The 18,834-nt window shown below is 46.4% G+C and overlaps 3 protein-coding genes across 4 annotated transcripts; all 3 read right to left on the reverse strand.

Moving 5' to 3' along the window:
• Positions 1–2,724: 2,724 nt before the first annotated feature.
• Positions 2,725–8,428, reverse strand: ethe1 (ETHE1 persulfide dioxygenase). Of its 2 annotated transcripts, none has more exons than XM_035417143.1 (8): positions 8,389–8,428; positions 7,765–7,952; positions 6,989–7,133; positions 5,747–5,895; positions 4,911–5,040; positions 4,436–4,525; positions 3,648–3,764; positions 2,725–3,228 (listed from the first exon to the last, which is right to left on the reverse strand). In XM_035417143.1, the coding sequence occupies exons 1-8, from the start codon at positions 8,411–8,413 to the stop codon at positions 3,182–3,184; spliced, it is 891 nt and encodes a 296-aa protein (XP_035273034.1). In that variant the 5' UTR covers positions 8,414–8,428; the 3' UTR covers positions 2,725–3,181. The 2 variants fall into 2 exon arrangements, with proteins under 2 accessions (XP_035273034.1, XP_035273028.1); XM_035417137.1 differs by lacking the exon at positions 8,389–8,428 and adding an exon at positions 8,144–8,360.
• A 536-nt stretch (positions 8,429–8,964) lies between these two features.
• LOC118232618 (transmembrane protease serine 5-like) lies at positions 8,965–13,088 on the reverse strand. Its single transcript, XM_035427724.1, has 6 exons — positions 12,920–13,088; positions 12,456–12,634; positions 11,271–11,366; positions 10,611–10,753; positions 9,804–9,959; positions 8,965–9,226 (listed from the first exon to the last, which is right to left on the reverse strand). Coding segments are annotated over exons 1-6 (627 nt in total). The 5' UTR covers positions 12,922–13,088; the 3' UTR covers positions 8,965–9,175.
• Positions 13,089–13,247: 159 nt separating this feature from the next.
• Positions 13,248–14,564, reverse strand: LOC118232717 (serine protease 42-like). Its single transcript, XM_035427807.1, has 5 exons — positions 14,553–14,564; positions 14,230–14,383; positions 13,851–13,964; positions 13,570–13,704; positions 13,248–13,420 (listed from the first exon to the last, which is right to left on the reverse strand). Exons 1-5 carry the CDS (start codon positions 14,562–14,564, stop codon positions 13,248–13,250), a joined length of 588 nt encoding a protein of 195 aa, XP_035283698.1.
• Between the last annotated feature and the right edge of the window lie 4,270 nt (positions 14,565–18,834).

The following is an 18,834-nucleotide window of genomic DNA, read 5'->3' on the forward strand; positions in this document are numbered from 1 at the left end:
TCGGGAAAATCAACTGCCGCAAGAGTTGCAAGGGGAGGATGTTTCAGGTAGAATCGACGGAAATTTAACCCACCTCGAATCAGTAATACAACGCTTCATTTTTTTAATATTGCGTTTATGTCAGAGTTCTCTCTCCGATGCTACTAGCCAAAATTGTCATGGAGATGTGGTATATGGACCGTCCTCTAAATATAGCATGTTGTTCATATGCTGACAAATATCACAAGGTGCTTCTCACTGGTATAGGAAGAAAAATATCTCCCTATTCAAGGGGGGCTAAAATCTGCCCAAATTTTGGGAAAGCAAGCAATGTATTTGCCTATCATGGGACGCCGACATGATCACAAGAAAAAGGCCCGTCTCTTGTGTTTCATCGTAAAATTGACAAGTGCTATGTTTGTTCCATTTATTTGTAGTCCTACTCTGTTTTTTTTTTTTCTCTCGGTTGTGCAGAGCCGCGAGGGAAAACTATGCCTATAGAGAACAAACAAATGGGGAATTCACGGGAAGTCCCCGTGGTGACGTTAACTTTACCAAAAACTGTTGATTTACAGTTTAAAGGTATAAATAGAGAGACATTAATATACACGCTCTGCATAATTTCATAAATCACCCGGCGACTCTGTCTCACTGTCTGAGCCCCTCCGAGCACGTCATTGACACGTACGTAAATCTTTCCGCGCGGCGCTGTCGTCGGCCCGTCCTCCCTTTCCCACTGTAGTGTCGGAGCGAGCTGGCAAGCGCGCCCACACATCCTCCCCTCCGTCTACTTGACACGGTGGAGGGAGATGGGGTGATAGAGAGAATGAGTAAAGAGCGGGAGCGACAGGCGAATGAAAGAGGGGAGAAAGAGACTGAACAGATGGAGAGCTTGAAGGCAGAGGCAGGGGCACAATAAACAAAACCAAAGAACAGCTGGCAGCATAAAAACACTTCCTGAAACGTTTTTTCCCCTCAGATGGACAGTGGCCAGAAGTAACATAACGAAGACATGACACTGTCAAGGGACACACCCCTGTACAAGAACAGGTGTGTGTCATTGAGTATGTGAGGGAGAGGTTATCTGGTCTAATTATTTTGTATTTGTCAAGTGCAGACAGCTGGTTGATGGAGTGGAGCACTTGGGAGCAGTGTGTGTGTGTGTGTGCGTGCGTGTGCGAGTATGTGTGTATGAGCGTGTGAATGTGTGTGCGCATGTCTGTGTGTGTGTGCAAGTATGTGTGTGTGTGTGTGCGTGTGCACGTTCTTTCAATCATTGGGCCCACAATAGCATTCAGAGTGAATATTACCTTCAAAGCATGTGGTTTGTTTTGATTTTGTTTGTCGGTAAGGAAAATGACACAAAACTTGCCTGTACCACTGTCAGTGAAGCTTGTGGTATATTTGAGGGGCATTACTGGACAACAGTCCGCTGAATGAAGACAATATTTTAGGTGTTTTGTTAGAGCAAGATTAAAAGCGGAGTCAAAATAGCCAGCAGTTAAAAGAACCACAATAATAAAAGACTAAAGACATAACCAAATAGATCGGTCTTTCGAAGTGAACCGGATGGCGTCAGTAGGCAGGGAAGTTGTGTGCAGAGGAGTACTGGTTCAAAGTGGGTCACACCCATCTCCCCAGACCTGTCTTCCTGACTGAGGTGTACAAGAGAAATGCGTGAAAGAATGAAGCAACTCAAACGTAGGACAAAATTTTTTTTTAAATACTGAAGAATCCCTTTGTGTACATAGTCCCCACATTTCAGGGCACCATAATGTTTGGGACAAATGGCTTCACAGGTGTTTGTGATTAGTCCGGCGTCAGGTGTGTTCAATTGCTTCCTTAGTGTAGGCTTAAGAGAGTTGTCAGTGTCTAGTCTTCATTCTAGGCTTTTGATTGCCTTTGGAGTCTGTTATTCGTATTTGTAAACATGAGGACCAGAGTTGTGCCAATGAAAGTCAAGGAAGCCACAATGACACTGATAAATATATATATTTCTTTTAAACAGAGACGCAGGTCGAATCTTTGGCTTACCAAAATCAACAGTTTGGAATATCATTAAGAGAAAGAGCACTGGTGAGCACAGTAATCACAAAGGGCCTGGTTGGCCAAGGAAGACCTTTACAGCCGATGACCGAAGAATCCTCACATAATGAAGAAAACCCCCAAACACCTGTCTGATCGATCAAAAAAAAAAAGTCTTTGTCCCAAACATTATGGAGTTCTCCTCACAAGGGTGGGAATCTACACACGTGCCCAAAACTGTGTGTCAATCTGGTCAAGAACTGCATGCTCTCAAAACTTTTTTTTTTGCTAAACAGCACCACCGTTTGGCTAGCTGATGATGTATTGCTATGACCTGCATTTACCATGTAGTTTGACCAAACATACAGTTTGGTCTGTTTCTGAGCATCCCCAGGGATATAAAACATTTTTTAAATGGAGACAGCACAAAAATAAGGGTGGGGGGGGTGTCTAATAATAACAATCATAGGCATAAACCATTTGGTTTTCATGTAGAGAGAATTTAAAACAGACATGGTCAACCAGGAATGCCTTTTAAAATAACTTCAGCCACTGGTGGTCAGCCAGTGAAAACAGATGCAGATTCTGGCTGAAATTAGATCTTGGTACAACAAAATTCAGCTAAATTTGAACCTGCACTAGCGGTACAAGAACAAGTTTAAGTACCACACAAAAGCACTGTCAACAAACTTGATACATGACACAAAAAAAGAGACAAACTGAATTTTTAAAAATGATTAAGTATAATTTATTCACAAAATCAACATCTCTAGTGCTTCAGTAGCTAAGTAGCTTCGATTCTTATTTTCCTCATACCTCGTAGTATTGCAATCCGCAGCAGTTACATTAGATAAGCGCCTCAGAAAAGGACCAGAAAATGCGCAGCTTGATACTGATAGCATGATTACATTTATCTCAAAACACATCCCGGCAACAGCACGACTGATTTCTTTAAGCATGATGGGAAAAAAGCAACACCTCCGAAATGTAGTTTTCATTAACTTTATGAGTATGGATAATCAACTTAAAACCAATTCATATGTGAACCATTTTCTGCTCTGGTTAGATCCACAGTATCAAAAATAATACATAAATAATACAGAAATATGTATTAGGAGAATCTAGGACAGAGCCTATGGAATTATGCTCACACTGTAGATCTTTTCCCATCTGAATTTCAGACTTCATGTAGTCCACACACCAGGTTTGCAGGCACAGCGATATCTGAGAGAAAGACAGACAGGGAAGGTTAGTGTGTGTGTGTACCGCGACAACACCAGTCGCGCAAGACACCCTGTACACACCCATCTAAGAAACATGGCCACGGGAAAAACCATGACTACAGCGAGGAGTGTTGAGTGCGTACATAACAGACAAATCAGACCCATGTGACCACATGAGACTGAGAGAGAGAGAGAGAGTGTAGAGTGCATATATGAGCATATATAAGACACACATAGGGGGTCAGACCCATGGACCACATGAGACCGAGAGAGAGACAGAGAGAGAGAGAGAGAAAGAGGGCTTATAAAACATACACGTGGAGTGTCTTAGCATTGCACCCCACCACTGACACAATGGCATTAGAGTCCACGGTAACAGGAGTGAATGTGAGCTCAGGGAGAGGCTCGCTCGTCCGGTACCTATCTGTGCCGGCTTGGGGAGATTCAGATTGGCCATGATGTGCACAAACCCATCCAGCGTCTTGGTCAGGCGAGGGTTAAACTTCTTCTCCTCCTCCACCGTGGACACGGTCTGACCTGCAGCACGGAAGACGCACAGGAGTCAGCGTCGCCGCGGCGACGGTTCCGCATGCCGACGGGGGACCACCACCACCATGGGGGGGGGGGGGGGGGGCTCCCCTGCTAATGAGATTTTAGGGTCGCTCCGCTGCACGGGCTCACCGGAGGAACCGCAACTGAGAATGAAAGAATGACCGTGGGAGACGAAGTCTGAATGAATGCGAACCCCAGGGTTCATCACAAGGCCGTCAGACGAAAGAAAGTACCGCACACGAACTCGGACGATTAACCGCTAACTAGTTTGTCAAGTGCAAGTTCATCAGCAGCAGCACTTACTCTACAGCGGTACGGATATAACTGACATCATCAGGTCTGTCTGGAGAAGACAGGGGCGACATAGCTCAGGAGGTAAGACCGATTGTCTGGCAGTCGGAGGGTTGCCGGTTCAAACCCCGCCCTGGGCATGTCGAAGTGTCCTTGAGCAAGACACCTAACCCCTAACCCCTAACTGCTCTGGCGAATGAGAGACATCAATTGTAAAGCGCTTTGGATAAAAGCACTATATAAATGCAGTCCATTTACCATTTACCAAGAGCATCTTGGTAAATGCCTAAGGGTGAATGTATAAAAATCACACACTATTTTCACACAGGGCTGGTTTGACATAAATACAAACAGCGCTTTAGTACCTTTGTAATCGTGTGCTGGGTAGAGGAGGCAGTATCCAGGAAGAGTGAAAATCTTCTGGTGGACGGACTCGTAAAGCCTCTTGGAGCAGCCTGGGGGAGGAAGCAGCGAGTGACACCGATGAAGGAAGAGGCAGGAACAGAAGCTCTACGGCGCTGCCACCTGGTGGTTAGAATGCACACTGCGTACTCATCAAACAGGTGAAACTGGGCCTTGAGGAAGAGCCGCCACTGCAAGGGTAACTAAGGGAAACAAAGAAAAGGGAGCGACAGATTTAAAGCAGACGGGGAACTGAGAATAGGGGGCGTGTTCATGCACACGCAGAAAAGGGAGCGACAGATTTAAAGCACACGGGGAACTGAGAATAGGGGGCGTATTTATGCAAACGCAGAAAAGGGAGCGACAGATTTAAAGCACACGGGGAACTGAGAATAGGGGGCGTGTTTATGCAAACTCAGAAAAGGCGGCGCCGACTACCCTGCTGGAAATCCGTTCTGCCGCAGCCCCTGATGAGCAGCGCGTCCCCGGTGAAGGCCATGGACTGATCCCCCAAAACGAAGGTCACGCAGCCGTCCGTGTGCCCCGGGGTCTCCCTCACAGTCAGGGCCTGGGGGGGGGGAGGGAGGCACACAGGGGTGAGCCTGGCCACAGTAAGCAGTATAATAACCTTTTTACACCACTTTACAATTCCTGCAGTAACAACAAACCAATACTGCTATCGTGTGATCGCCATTTTTGCTTCTTATCAGAGGTGGTGCAAAGTCCAGGGGTCAGAAAGTCCTGTCACGTGTTTCTTCCACGCATGAACTCGATTTCACTAATTGGTTCTTCCGCCTGACTGAAGAATTGTGGTAATGAGCAAATCCAGGTTATTGGAACAAAATACTGGGGAGGATTTTTACTTTTTGAACCTGGATTTTCCACCTACACTTATTAACATGTGTTTGTTGAAAATATCAGGGATCTGGAGGAGTGTTTTCCAATTTGACCTTCATCTAAAAATGTATGTATGTGACCGAGCATTTAAGTAAGGGCTTAAGTTTGTGGGAACCCTTCAAGAGAACACTGTATCACGGTCGATTTCTTAAAAAATAGTTGCAGCTCGCTTCGAAAAAGAGTAATACATGGAAAGAGGATACATACAGATTTCAAATTTCCTGTCATAACACTTTCCCCCTTCTGTGCCCTCCTGTCTCTCCTCCCCCTCTCTCTCCCCCTCTCTCTCTACCGCTCTCTCTACCGCTCTCTCCCCCTCTTTCTCCCTTTCTCTCTCTATCTCTCTCTCTCTCCCCCCCCCCCCCCCCCCCCCTCACATGTTTGCCGAAGGTGATGTGGTCTCCCTCAGAGAACAGGATGTCTGCATTTGCTCCACTCAGCCGGGAGATGGCGCTCTTGCACCCGTAAAGTTTCTTCTTCAGCAGGCCCGTGCCGGTGATGTGGTCCGCGTGACAGTGGGTGTTGGCTGAGCGAAGAGAAAAGATACGGTCATATTTTTTTTTTTCCAACTCTAAAGATTACGAACTCGTCAGGAGGAAGCAGTCCTAACTAGCAAATCAAACATAGCCAGAGCAGCCAAAATTAGAAGAGCCTAACAGATAATTAAAGATAAATTAAATGGGCCTATCTATGCTCACTTATACATAGGCCTACCATTAGCTAGAGACAATTAAACAGCTTTCAAGCTTAGACAGGTGGAATCAAACACATTCTTTATTTGGGTGTATATGTCCAGAGTTTGAGAATGCTACAGAGTTTTATCTTAGTGTACAGCAGTTCAGTGTTACATAACAAGCACATAACAAGCGTTATTACTGCACTGAATTACCCTTAGGTTTAACGTCCCATCTGAGACTGCTGTACCCTGCCGGTATCCCCCCCCCCCCTCCTCTCTCTCTACTACCCCCCCCCCCCCCCAACCCCCAACCCCCAACCCCCAACCCAACCACCAGGTGCGGCTCGGTTCCATTTTATATTACACGGTGCTTTATTGCCATGACGACGCTGGCAGAGCGAAGCATCGAGAAACAACAGAAAACAACACCCGATGTCTGACTCTGTGTCATTTAGTCTACCACGAACCATTTAAAATTAACCGATTAGCAAGAGAAATAATTTTGGATTTCAGTGACCCCACTTTTATTCACTTGCCCTGTCTCTCTCAAGATTGAAATTCAATTCATTAAAGTAATCACATATATCCTATATTTTCCTATTCATGCATTGCATTTCATTGAATTTCCTGAATTGAAATGTACCTGATCACAACTCTGTTTTTGTCTGGCACCCTAACCCCTAATTTCTCCCAACGAGCTGATTGGTACATTGCATGGCAGCCTTTCACAGTTGGTGTGTGAGTGTGTGTGTGAATGGGTGAATGAGGCATCAATTGTAAAGCACTTTGGATAAAAGCGCTATATAAATCCATTTACCATGCATCATGTGGTCACTCTACAACAGTTTTCACGGTTCCAGTCCATTAAGGTAGCCCCCCCCCCCGTCCCTTCTGTTTTTCCACTCGGGGTCACGTATCACTCTGCCTCTCCTTCGCTTGTTACCTGCTACTTTCAGCGTCAGTCCCAGCTCTTCGATCAGTTTGACATCTCTATCCACCGTCTCCAGCACCGGGTCGATGAGAACTGCCTCCTTCGTCTCTTTGTCCCCCAGCAGGTATGTGTAGGTACTGCTTATAGACTCAAACAACTGAGGGAGAAGAGAAGGGACAAGGACCAACAGACGCACATTTACAGCCTTTAGACCAAATAAAAAACATAGGATGACATACTACAATGAATCTGACGCAAACTAAGTCCGCGAATGCAATTCCATGCATTAAGAAATTACTTTACAATCACTTATCCAGGGCGATAAACAACATCCATAAAGTGGATAACATCAGTGTAACTCAGAAATACAAACATATATAATAATGTATCATAGCTACCTAGCTAAGTTAGACACATTGAGCTCTACGCAGAATGCACTCAAAGCAACTCCAACTGCTCACCCTCAGAACGAGGAATTTTGTTTTCATGTGTTGCTTGCTGCTATTTCAAAACAATTGTTTGCTGTTACTTAGCACGGTGGCTTGTAGCAAACCAGCCATACATTAAAGTCACCATAGCCAGCAAACAAACGGACACAAAGCTAATAGTAGTCATCTACCTAAATAACCGCTATGGCTGTGCTAGCATGTAGCTATTTTACCAGTTAGGCTGCAAGCAAAATGGCTAAAGTTTAGGGAAAGACTGTGTATCGATTAAAAGAATGGCACCAGCGACGCGCGAACAAGTCGCCGATGCCGCTTAACGTGCAGTAGCATAAATGCACTCACTTGTCTGAATATTAGTCCTTTGCCCGGCTCCATCCGTACACCGTAGTGTCTAATCCCAGTTCCCCGGGGCTGCGTTACACGGTCCGTGCCGGTGTTGATGTGCGCAAACCCGGCTAGAATTCCGCGCGAGTGCCCTTCTGTTCTCAGTATGAGGGTACGGGCCAGCGCAGGTCTGACTGTATTCAGGACTGCGGAACACATTTCCCTTTACACGATAACACTGCAGCAGACAACAGACTACAAACAAGTAAAACTCACTTAACCGCTCCACGGTCTCCTCGCTACGAGTCGATCAGGAAGTTTCGCAAATGTAGTGTTAGGCTACTAGCTGCCTGTATGCTAACGTTAGCTATAGTTCATGCAAGGTGAATGGACTTACCACTGTATTGCAGTAATAGTGCTTGTCTATTTAGGCAGTAGTGACCTAATAACATGCACATTAACGTTAGCTAGAGCCAACTATGCTAGTTAGCAAACCGAGTGAACGAGCTCTGCTGGTATGCTGTTTGTTTAATCAGTACGTTTTTCTATTATTGTGATCATCGCTTGTAGTTTCCGCTCATCGTCCAAAGATAACGTTACAGTCAGCACGTATCCTTATTATAATGAGTCGACAACGCCTACCGTATAAATTAATTTCTGTTTGCATATGAATATCAAACTGTCAGTCTGCCAACGCAACGTATCTCAGGGCAGGCCAGTTGGCTTGCGCAATAATATGTTTTAGCGACATCTGTTCTTACTGGATTACAGTAGTGAAGGGGACATTGTTTTCTCTGACTGGCCATACAGACTAGCACTTATGATAAGATAAACTTATTTGGCTGACAAGAACGTTTAGGCAGACACAATAAAAAACGACAATACAAAATAAAAACACAATACAAAAGTTCCTGGTGGTGAGCAGGCTATATAGTATGGGGTTCTTCCTCCACAGCAATTAACAACATAACCAGAAATGTGTAATTTGGCCACTGGGACGCAGTTTGTCCTGATATTTAGAGTGGGTGGTGAATGTAAGACTACACAAATAGTACATCATATGTACTATTTCCCCTTTATTACTAATCATATAACAATCATATGTATTAGCTACTTGTACCTGTATGTAGCCTACTGGTATAGCCAGATGAGAAGCTGTGTGACGGTTTAGACGCCAGATTTGTTAGGCTGGCCACACCCCTTCACAGTGGTCCCAACAAATGTTTCACCAATCCAGTTTGTTACCAAAAGATGAATACAGCGATTGGTAGCCTAATCAGTTTCATGTGAATAAGTATGCTTGTTAATGAAAACATGAAGCAGAAATGGGGATTATATCACCTTTAATATTGAGTTACTGCGTGAACAATATTTCCATAACAAATGAATAAATAAATAAGTAAGTTTTGCAGCGCAGGTCTTCTGAGCATCAGTGAAGGGAACCTTCCATGCCTGGTGCAGACCCTTCCTCTGAGCCTGTCTATGAAAAATAAAAGTTTGACTGTATTGCGACAAATTGAGTGATGTTTTTAAAAATGTATTTATTGTTTCCCTTTATTACTATTTGTTCCTCAAGAAGGTAGGAGCAGTTATTCAGTTTTCATTTATTTATTTAACCTTTATTCAACCAGATGGTCTCTATAAGACCTGACCAAGATCAAACCAACCACACAAGTTACCCAATAATACGCCGGTGCTCGCTTTACGTCAGTTATTCAGAACAAGAGCTGACCATGGGGTTTCAGTGGCCATAAAGAAGGATATTTTTGTGGCTCCAAAGTGCTCCACAATAAATCACACCCACCACTTAAACCTGAATCGTGTGGCCCAGAGGTGGCTGTGGCCCAAAACGCCTGCCTAGAGCATCTGTGCCAGCAGCAGACTCTGTTCAGCACATAGTGTTGCACAACTTAAAACAAATGGAAAGAAGGGAAAACCTCTTCTGATGCAATATTGTCGACAAGGGATTGTAAATGACCCAGGGGTATTAATGCATCCAGTTCAATTCAATCACGTGACCCAGTCGTGAGAGAATCGTATGCATTGGCGGCTTGTACCTGTATGTACTGGTACAGCCAGAGGAGAAGCTGTGTGACTCTGGTGTAGACGCCGGGTTTGTTGGGCCGGCCGCACCCCTCGCCCCAGCTCACCACCCCGGCCAGCCTCCAGTCCCCTGCCCCCGTCTCACACACCAGGGGGCCCCCGCTGTCCCCCTTAAAATCACAGACACGCCTGTTTCAGACACACCTGTTAGCATGTTGCTCTGACTGTACGTGTAATTTAATATACAGTTTATATATAGTAATTACATTTGCTCCCATAAAATTTGAAAGGGGGGGGGGGATCTGTGTATTAAAAGGGCTGTAATTTCTACACGGATCAACTGATATGGATGTAAATACCCTCACATTAAAGCTGTCAGTCTACGCTTGAAACCTCATATTTATAGTTTTTTTGTGTCAAATCCATTGTGCTGAAGTACAGTCAAAATAACAAAAACTACGTAACTGTCCCAATACTTTTGCATTTAACTATATGTGTGTGTGTGTTTGTTTGTGTGTGTGGGTGTGTGTTTGCGTTGCGTGTATTTTTGGGTGTGTGTGTGCGTGTGTGTTTGTGCGTATCACTATGTTTGTTTGTGTGTGTGTGTGTGTGTGTGTAGTATAGGTAGTGCGTGTGTATATGTACTGTATGTTTGAGTGTGTGCGTACGTGTATTTGTTTGAGTGTGTGTGTGTGTGTATGTGTGTGTGTTTGTTCGAGTGTGTGTGTATTTGTGTGTGTGTTCGTTCGAGTGTGCGTGTGTGTGTGTAAATGAAGGCACATACATGTTCACACACACACACACACATGTTGTGTGGTTACCTGGCAGGAGTCCACCCCTCCCTCCATCCTCCCCGCACACATCATGCGGGTGGTGAGGTAGCCGCCATACACTGAGGGCTGGGAGCATTGGGACTGACTGATGACCTGCACCTCTGCCTGCCGCAGGGACGTGGATACCGAACCTGGCGGGGGGGGGGGGGGGGGAGGACGGGGAGAGACAGGGAGGGGGAGGGGGGGGGGGCAGAGGGAGGGAGAGGGGAAAGAGGGGGGGCATGGCAGGAGGGAGAGAGAGAGGGGGAATTGAGGGAGAGAGGGAGAGAAAAGAAGAGAGGGAAAGAGAGGGAGGGAGGGAGGGAGAGAGAGAGAGGGGAAAGGAGAGAGTAGAGAGAGAAGGAGACAAAGAGGGAGAGAGAGAGAATGAGAGAGAGAAAGGAAGAGAGTAAGACAGAGAGATAGAGAGAGACCTCTCATTTGCCACAGAGAAAGACGAGGACTTGCAGATTTGGATATAAATATCATCAAGCTGTTTCTAGGAAAGTGTCTTGGTGAGTAAAGGTCTGTGGTGGACTGCATTTGGTCCTCAGGGCACCAGCATAACAGCCCTAGTGTCTGCTGTTGTGTTTAGTAGGCGGGGGGAAACGGTGGGTTTGGATCATGTGTTTGGCCCTGTGAAAATGAGCCCGTGCGCGCTGAACTCACCCCCCTCGTGGGTGTACCCCCAGCCTGTCACCCAGCAGCGAGAGCCAGGAGGGAAGGACTCGCCTGGGCTGGGCAAACACACCGGCCACACCCCACCTGCACAACACACACACACACACACACACCAGCACTAAAACACCTGCACAACACACACACCAGCACCAATCACTGTGGTCAAATACAACACACACACCAGCACCAATCACTGTGGTCAAATACTGTACCTCACAACACACGCACACCAGAACCAATCACTGCCGTCAAATACCTCACAACACACACACCAGCACCAATCACTGTGGTCAAATACACCACAATACACACACCGGCACCAATCACTGTGGTCAAATACACCACAACACACACACCGGCACCAATCACTGTGGTCAAATACACCACAACACACACACCGGCACCAATCACTGTGGTCAAATACACCACAACACACACACCGGCACCAATCACTGTGGTCAAATACACCACAACACACACACCAGCACCAATCACTGTGGTCAAACACACCGCAACACACACACCGGCACCAATCACTGTGGTCAAATACACCACAACACACACACACCAGCACCAATCACTGTGGTCAAATACACCACAACACACACACCGGCGCCAATCACTGTTGTCAAATACACCACAACACACACACACCAGCACCAATCACTGTGGTCAAATACACCGCAACACACACACCGGCACCAATCACTGTGGTCAAATACACCACAACACACACACCGGCACCATGCGGGTTGTCACGTACACTCGGCTGTAAACACAGGACAGGTTGTCCCGCATAGCACACTCATCGTTGCTACCTGTTGAGCAAGTTTTATGATTGTAATTTTTGCATAATCATCATGATGTTGTGTAAATTATAATACATCTACACAGACAGAAAATGACATGTTCAGTGTTAATTCCACTCTGACAGAGCACTGTACATGTGACCATATGCACAACAGGGACCATATGCACTCTCTAAGTGTTGATTTAACACAGGGAATTTTACTGTGCTTGTCACATGATTTGACGAAATAATAATAAATAAATAACTGAATGCAGCTTTCAAATTGAAACAGCTTAGGCGTCCCCCGTTCTTTCTCCTCTCTTCTTTCCCTCCTGCCTCCCTCCTTCCTCCTCCGTCCTTCCTTCTGCTCCTCCTTCTCCCACCTTTCATCTCTATCTCAGCGGTGGTGTGGATGAGGCCCAGGTCGTAGTCGTTGCTCTCTGATGAAAAGCGCGGGTGGTGCTCTATCCCCAGGACGTGGTAGTGCCTCCCAGACGCGCTGTCCGTCATGCTCACGGTGTCCACGACAACCTCCCAGTCTGACACGTCTTGCATCTCGCTCCTGTCGGACACGGCGAGAGGAGAGGTGGGGTGGGACGGAGATAGGCAGAGACTGCCTGTGCCACAACCGTTTCTCTCCCACAGTTCAAAGTTTTTTTAATTCTCTTATCTCTAATAAGAGAACTTACTAAAGTGGGTAATTCGTATATGACAAGCTGACATAACACCCCCCCCCCCCCCAAAAAAAAGCAAGTAAACCTCCCTCCAACTCAGACATTCATTCAAAGAGAGACACTCCTTCTCTTTTTTATCTTTTTATCTTGGAATGAAAACAGAGCTCCCTCACATAGTTTTGATTTCTGCTCTCCTTCTTCTGTTGCTGTATGAAGTATCATCCCCTCCTTCTTTCTCTCTTTTTTCCCCTTTCTCGATTATGCCTTCTGCCTCTTTGAAGTTAAATTATACAGTATGAAGCTCCCTATGCAGAGAAAATGTGTAGTCTGTCACAGAGTATGGCGCTGTATGCAGAGAAAAACAGTACAGTACTCTCCGTGCAGGGAAAATTATCACACAGTATAAATTCTCTCTCTCTCTCTCTCCCCCTCTCTCTATCTCTCCCCCCCTCAGTCTCTCTCTCTCTCTCTCTCTCGCTCTGCACAGCCTCTGTTCCTTCCTCACAGTGTGAAGCAGTGTGCAGCGGTGATGACCCAGCGACCAGTGAGGATCGCCCCTCCGCAAACGTGTCTGCCCCTCCACCGCAGGCTGGCCTGCCACCCCCACCTGCCCCTGGAGGCCACGCTGCCCCCCACAATCCGACCCCAACCGTCACTCGTGGCCTCGGCACAGCCTGCCGGGAGAAAGGGGGTCACTGTTCATCAGAAGCACATGAGATGGTTAAAAAAAAAGTTAAAGTTAAAAAAAGAAAACACAGTTCCATCTTTTTCGTTTTTAATTAGTCAGGGACTTTACGAGTAAACTGTAAATAATGTCTTGTACCTGAACTGAAATTTCCAGTTTGGTTAACTGGATGCTTGGCAAGAAAAGGAGGCGCTGGGCTATTGCTGCAGTTCACGTTGCTGCCACAGGGGGGAGACATATCCCGTAGCTTGGACGGAAAAATTACAAACGTCACTGATGGGCAGAGAGGGAGAGATAAAAAAGAGTGATAACGTTAAAAGGCTGTCTTTTTCTGCTTTTTTTTTGAAGGGTGCAGGTGTTGTGTGCAAGACTACAGAGAGAGAGAGAGAGAGAGACAGGAGTGAAGTGCAGAACATTACCAACGAGGCCGAGGCAGATGAGGACGGTGATACTGAGGGGCAGTAGGGTCGCTATCAGCACCAGGCGAGAGGGGCAAGGGGCCGAATTCAGTGCCCCTGGGGTGGCAAGCTCTGCTGAGGAAGGAGACAACGAATCACAGCTAATCTCCGTGGCAACAACCTACCGCCCCAAACCCTGACCTTTGCTGAGTAAAAGAGTGTCCTTGCCCACCCACCCAGGGACTGGTGACAAAAATGAGCTTTTATCTGGTGCCTTGAATCATATTTCACTTGTTGAAACTGTTGTTATAATTGCAGACGGTCCCTGGCGAATAACTGAAATAAACTCAGCAGTAAACACACTCTAGAGCAGTGGAGTCTGGCGGGAGGCCAGTCCTACCTGCATCTGTGGTGTCCTTGGGCACCGTGAGGCTGATTGAATGCTCTTCCAGGACCACACCCACCTGTGGAAGCTCTGCTGTGATTGGTTGCTGGGTGTCAGGCAGGGCGGGTTGTTGGGATTGGCTTTGGGGTGTGTGAGGAACCTGTGAAGCCTGGAGGGGGGTGGGGGGGGGGTAAGGTAGATACAAGAGGTTGCTGCCAACACTGTGTCACCTGACACCACTATTGCACTGAAAGCATTTGCAGAAGTGCAGTAAAAAAAAAAAAAAAGAACTTTTAGGGCCGTGTCCCGCCCAGTGATTTCAAAACCACACACTGTACGATGTTACACATTACATTTATATGATTTTTAAATGGAAGTCTATGCTTACTGTGCCTGACGTGTGCGTACGTACCTGCTGTGTGCTGGCCTGTAGCTGAGCCACCTCTGCTTGCCTGACCTGGAGAGAACCACCATCCGTTGGGGGGTCGTCTGATGTTTGGGGGGTTGAGGGAGCGAGGGCTTCACTAGGTGGCTGTGGGGTTTGAGCCGTTTCTGTGTTTTGGGGTGATGGGGGTTGTGAGGTTTTGAGGGGGCACTGACTTATTTGTGGGTATGCAGGAAAAAGGTGGGTTTGAGGTGTTCCTGCGTTTTGGGGTGACAGAGGTGGATAGGTGCAGAGGGGGTGCTGGCTTATTTGTGGGTGCTCAGGAAAAAGGGGGTTTTGAGGTGCTCCTGCGTTTTGGGGTGACAGAGGTGGATAGGTGAGGAGGGGGTGCTGGCTTATTTGTGGGTGCTCAGGAAAAAGGGGGTTTTGAGGTGCTCCTGTGTTTTGGGGTGACAGAGGTGGATAGGTGAGGAGGGGGTACTGGCTTATTTGTGGGTGCTCAGGAAAAAGGGGGTTTTGAGGTGCTCCTGTGTTTTGGGGTGACAGAGGTTGATAGGTGAGGGGGGAGTGCTGGATTATTTGTGGGTGCTCAGAAGAAAGAGAGTTTGGATGTATTTCTGTGTTTTGGGGTGACAGAGGTGGATATGTAATAAGGGGGAATTGACTCATGTGTGGGTATACAATAGGAAGGGCGGTTTGAGCTGCTGTCTGGGATATGTGTTGGGAGAGAGGGCCCTCAGGTGGGGGTGAGGGTGGAATTTGGGGTATTTGGGCAGGGGGGGTGGGGGATGCGTAGAATCCCAGAGGGGCAGGGCCCTGAGGCTGCATGTGTACTGCTCGGATGGACTGAAGGAGATTTGGGTTTTCCCTGCAATGGACATAGAAAAATCATGAGCCTCGTTTCCATGAACCTTTGCCCTTAAATTTCGCTTGCAATTAAATACCGCCCTACTTTCTGTCTTTTCTTTCCAGAATTGCGGCTTGGTGCTTTTCACAATTACCAAAATGAACTTGGCGAACTGGAAAAACCTGCACTTGCAATTTGCCTGTCAATGTTGGACACATTGGGGTTTTTCATTCAGCTCTTGGATTTCCATTCAAAAGCGAACAGTTACGAGCCGGCAGCCAGCGATGCTACAGAGGTTAACCCCTTCCGCTGATGACCTGGGGTTTTTAATTTGATCTTCGGGTATATAAGGGGAAAAGTTAAATGGTTTTGAGGAGCCCTCCTGCGTGAGGTTCGCGTATAGGATTTTCACCACTCACGTTTTGCAGTGAACCATTGTATACTGGTATTATTGAACACACCATACAATAAATTACTTTCACTTTAACTTGCCATTCCCCTTTGGCGTTAAACAACTTCACATCTAGCTTTGAAGGTCCAAACATACATACAGAACTCAGGATATCTGCACCCCTCATTCGACACTAGTGCCATTGCAAGATTCACGATTGTATCCTTGTAGGCTAAATGGTAAATGGACTACGTTTATATAGTGCTTTTATCCAAAGCACTTTACAATCGATGCCTCTCATTCACCCATTCACACACACACACACACACACACACTCACACATCAACGGTGAAAGGCTGCCATGCAAGGTACCGATCAGCTCGTTTGGAGCAATTAGGGGTTAGTTGTCTTGCTCAGGGACACTTCGACACGCCCAGGGCAGGGGATCGAACCGACAACCCTCCGACTGCCAGACAACCGCTCTTACCTCCTGAGCTATGTCGCCCCTACACAGGCCTGAGGCACGTCCACATCTACCTAGATAGTGATCCGCATAGAGCCACACTCCTGGTGGATAGAGGCGTTAGTCCCTTGTTTTCAGCCTCCTATAGGTAACCATTGGCGCAGGGGAAAGGTTGAAACATTGTTTTGGAGTCAGTTGACTGATACGACATTAAAGAGATCCCACTTCCAGTAGCTCCGGGTAAAACTACACACATTCCATTCCTTCACCCGTCAGATACTTCCGCTATTGATGCATCTGAGGGGATTCTCACAGGGATAAAACACATGCAAGCATTTTGCATACACTGCGAATACAGACGATAATGGTAAGTCCACGCTAATTCACAATATTTCCTGTAATCTGTATTATGCCCTATAAATGTGTAGTTACATTCTACTGTGCATGAGCAGTCCAAGAGAAGAACTACCTGCTGCTACTTTCACAAACACTACATAAACATTTGTAAAAGGCTACATTAATGTCATGTCAATGGCATTAAAAAAACGTACATAGTGTTCATGAAGTCTATGTATTTTTATGTATTCTTATGATTACTACAATATATGTGGCTGTTTCCTATAAGTTCTTCTATAGCGTACAAAACATTGCATGCAATAGGAAGGCTGGGAAGAATGCAAATTTTTGAGCAGGCAAGACAAATTATATGTGATTATACAGATTATACAGACATAAACAAAACATTGTGCAAAATATTCACTACTACTACTACTACTACTACTACTACTACTACTACTACTACTACTACTACTACTACTACTACTACTACTACTACTACTACTACTACTACTACTACTACTACTACTACTACTAATAAAATAAAAAAATAATAATAATAAAGTGTAGCACAGTGGGTAAGGAACTGGGCTTGTAACCGAAAGGTCGCAGGTTCAATTCCTGGGTAGGACACTGCCGTTGTACCTTTGAGCAAGGTATTTAACCTGCATTGCTCCAGTATAAATGGATGCAATGTATGTCACCTTGGATAAGAGCGTATTCTAAATGCCTGTAATGTAATGTAATTTGGAGTGAACCTTTAATGAAACTCACGGGCAGAGCAAAGTCACAAAGTAACCCAGGATGCAGAGAAGAGGCTGAAAACAATGACGGATAGGATTGCAGTGCTGTCAGTGCTGAACGCCAGTCATTCATACGGACAGCTTCACCACTTTCCTTTGTCAGGTAGGATGAATACGGCCTGTTCTTGTACAGTATGTGCATCCAGCGTTTGCAGGCTTCTGTGCTGTGAGCCGTACCTGAGGCCTGTGCCGTCAAGACGTCCTTGTCGTGGTCCAAGTTCCACAGCGACGACTCTGAACAGGTGTCATCTCTCATTGTCATAGGAACGCGCAGCATATTTCGACAAAGTGCTCGCCATTTACCTGAACGTCAGCCTTACCTGAGTCAGAGGGCAGATCAGCACTGTGGGACTTGTGCATCGGAGATCTTCGGTCCTCCCTAAAGTGTTTCCATGGCCACCATTTAAAAAAAAAATTAATTATGGAATGTTCCCAACCAAATCATTCCATTCTTTTTTTTATTTTATGTTAATCCAGACTGCTGTCCTTCTTGTGTCATTAGAAGAGGTAAGATGCCTCTCAACACAGCGTTTTTATTCTCCCTTTTCCCCTCTATCTTTTCTTTTTCCTCACCTGATGGATCTCTCTCTAACACCCTCCCTCTCTTCTAAAAACCCCTACCCAGATCCCACTGACTCTCTCCCCTCACTCCGTCTCTCTCAATCCCCCTCTTTCTCTTTTCCCACTCCTTATCTCTCTCACACCCTTTCTTTTTCTCTCACTCCCCCACTCCTTTTCTCTCTCGCACCCTTTCTTCTTCTCTCTCTCCCCACTTCTTTTCTCTCACTCCCTCTCTCTTTCTCTGTTTCCCCACTCCAGTTCTCTCACCCCCTCTTTTTTAATCTCTCTCTCTCTCTCTCAGTGCCTCTTCCTATGGCTGGAGGGTGGTTGTGGACACACAGTAGTAACTGATATGCTTCCGCATCGCACCGAGGCTCATGAAAGATGCAGCGTGTTAATTGTGAGCCTGTGTCAGAGAATAGCAGGAGAACGGGTGCAGCTGCAGGTGTCAGTGGGACACACGCTGTCTGTCGCTGAGTCATTCGGGGTACTTGGACACCAGGGTTGTTGGCACACCGCTCTACTTAGGTTGCTCGACTTTTGTTTTGTTTCATTGTGAGCACTATTGCATGCATCTGCCGAAGCTCTTCGGCGGGTTTATTGCAGCGAGATGAAACCAAAGGAAGGGCTGACATCAGAATATTGAGCGCGTATCATTGTGTCGCAGCCCGTGCGTGCGCGTGTCTCTCTGGTTTGCGTGTCCAAGCCCCCCTGAATCCTATTACACGCCAACAGGGCATTTGTTAGGCCTCTCACCTTACTGCCCCAGGAAGTGCTGGCCGCTGGCACGCACAGAACACACAGAGAAATCGGCTTAAGAATGGAAAACAACAA

This window comes from Anguilla anguilla, chromosome 1 (genome assembly GCF_013347855.1).
Source record: "Anguilla anguilla isolate fAngAng1 chromosome 1, fAngAng1.pri, whole genome shotgun sequence".
NCBI lineage: Eukaryota > Metazoa > Chordata > Actinopteri > Anguilliformes > Anguillidae > Anguilla > Anguilla anguilla.

Bases quoted from the DNA above. Each gene is read 5' to 3' on its own strand.
- ethe1 (XM_035417137.1), bottom strand. From the start codon at position 8,204: ATGTGCATGTTATTAGGTCACTACTGCCTAAATAGACAAGCACTATTA. The intron at 7,953-8,143 runs GTAAGTCCATTC...TGTGTTCCGCAG, and splicing joins ACTATTACTGCAATACAGTG to TCCTGAATACAGTCAGACCT. The intron at 5,896-6,988 runs GTAACAAGCGAA...CTCTTCGCTCAG, and splicing joins ACTGACGCTGAAAGTAGCAG to CCAACACCCACTGTCACGCG.
- LOC118232618 (XM_035427724.1), bottom strand. The intron at 11,367-12,455 runs GTGGGAGAAGGA...TGTGTTGTGCAG, and splicing joins CGCTGAGATAGAGATGAAAG to GTGGGGTGTGGCCGGTGTGT. The intron at 9,960-10,610 runs GTAACCACACAA...TGTGATTTTAAG, and splicing joins GAGGGGTGGACTCCTGCCAG to GGGGACAGCGGGGGCCCCCT.
- LOC118232717 (XM_035427807.1), bottom strand. The intron at 13,965-14,229 runs GTAGGACTGGCC...CTCCTTCCTCAG, and splicing joins CAAGGACACCACAGATGCAG to CAGAGCTTGCCACCCCAGGG. The intron at 13,421-13,569 runs GTACAAGACATT...TTCTCCCGGCAG, and splicing joins AACTGGAAATTTCAGTTCAG to GCTGTGCCGAGGCCACGAGT.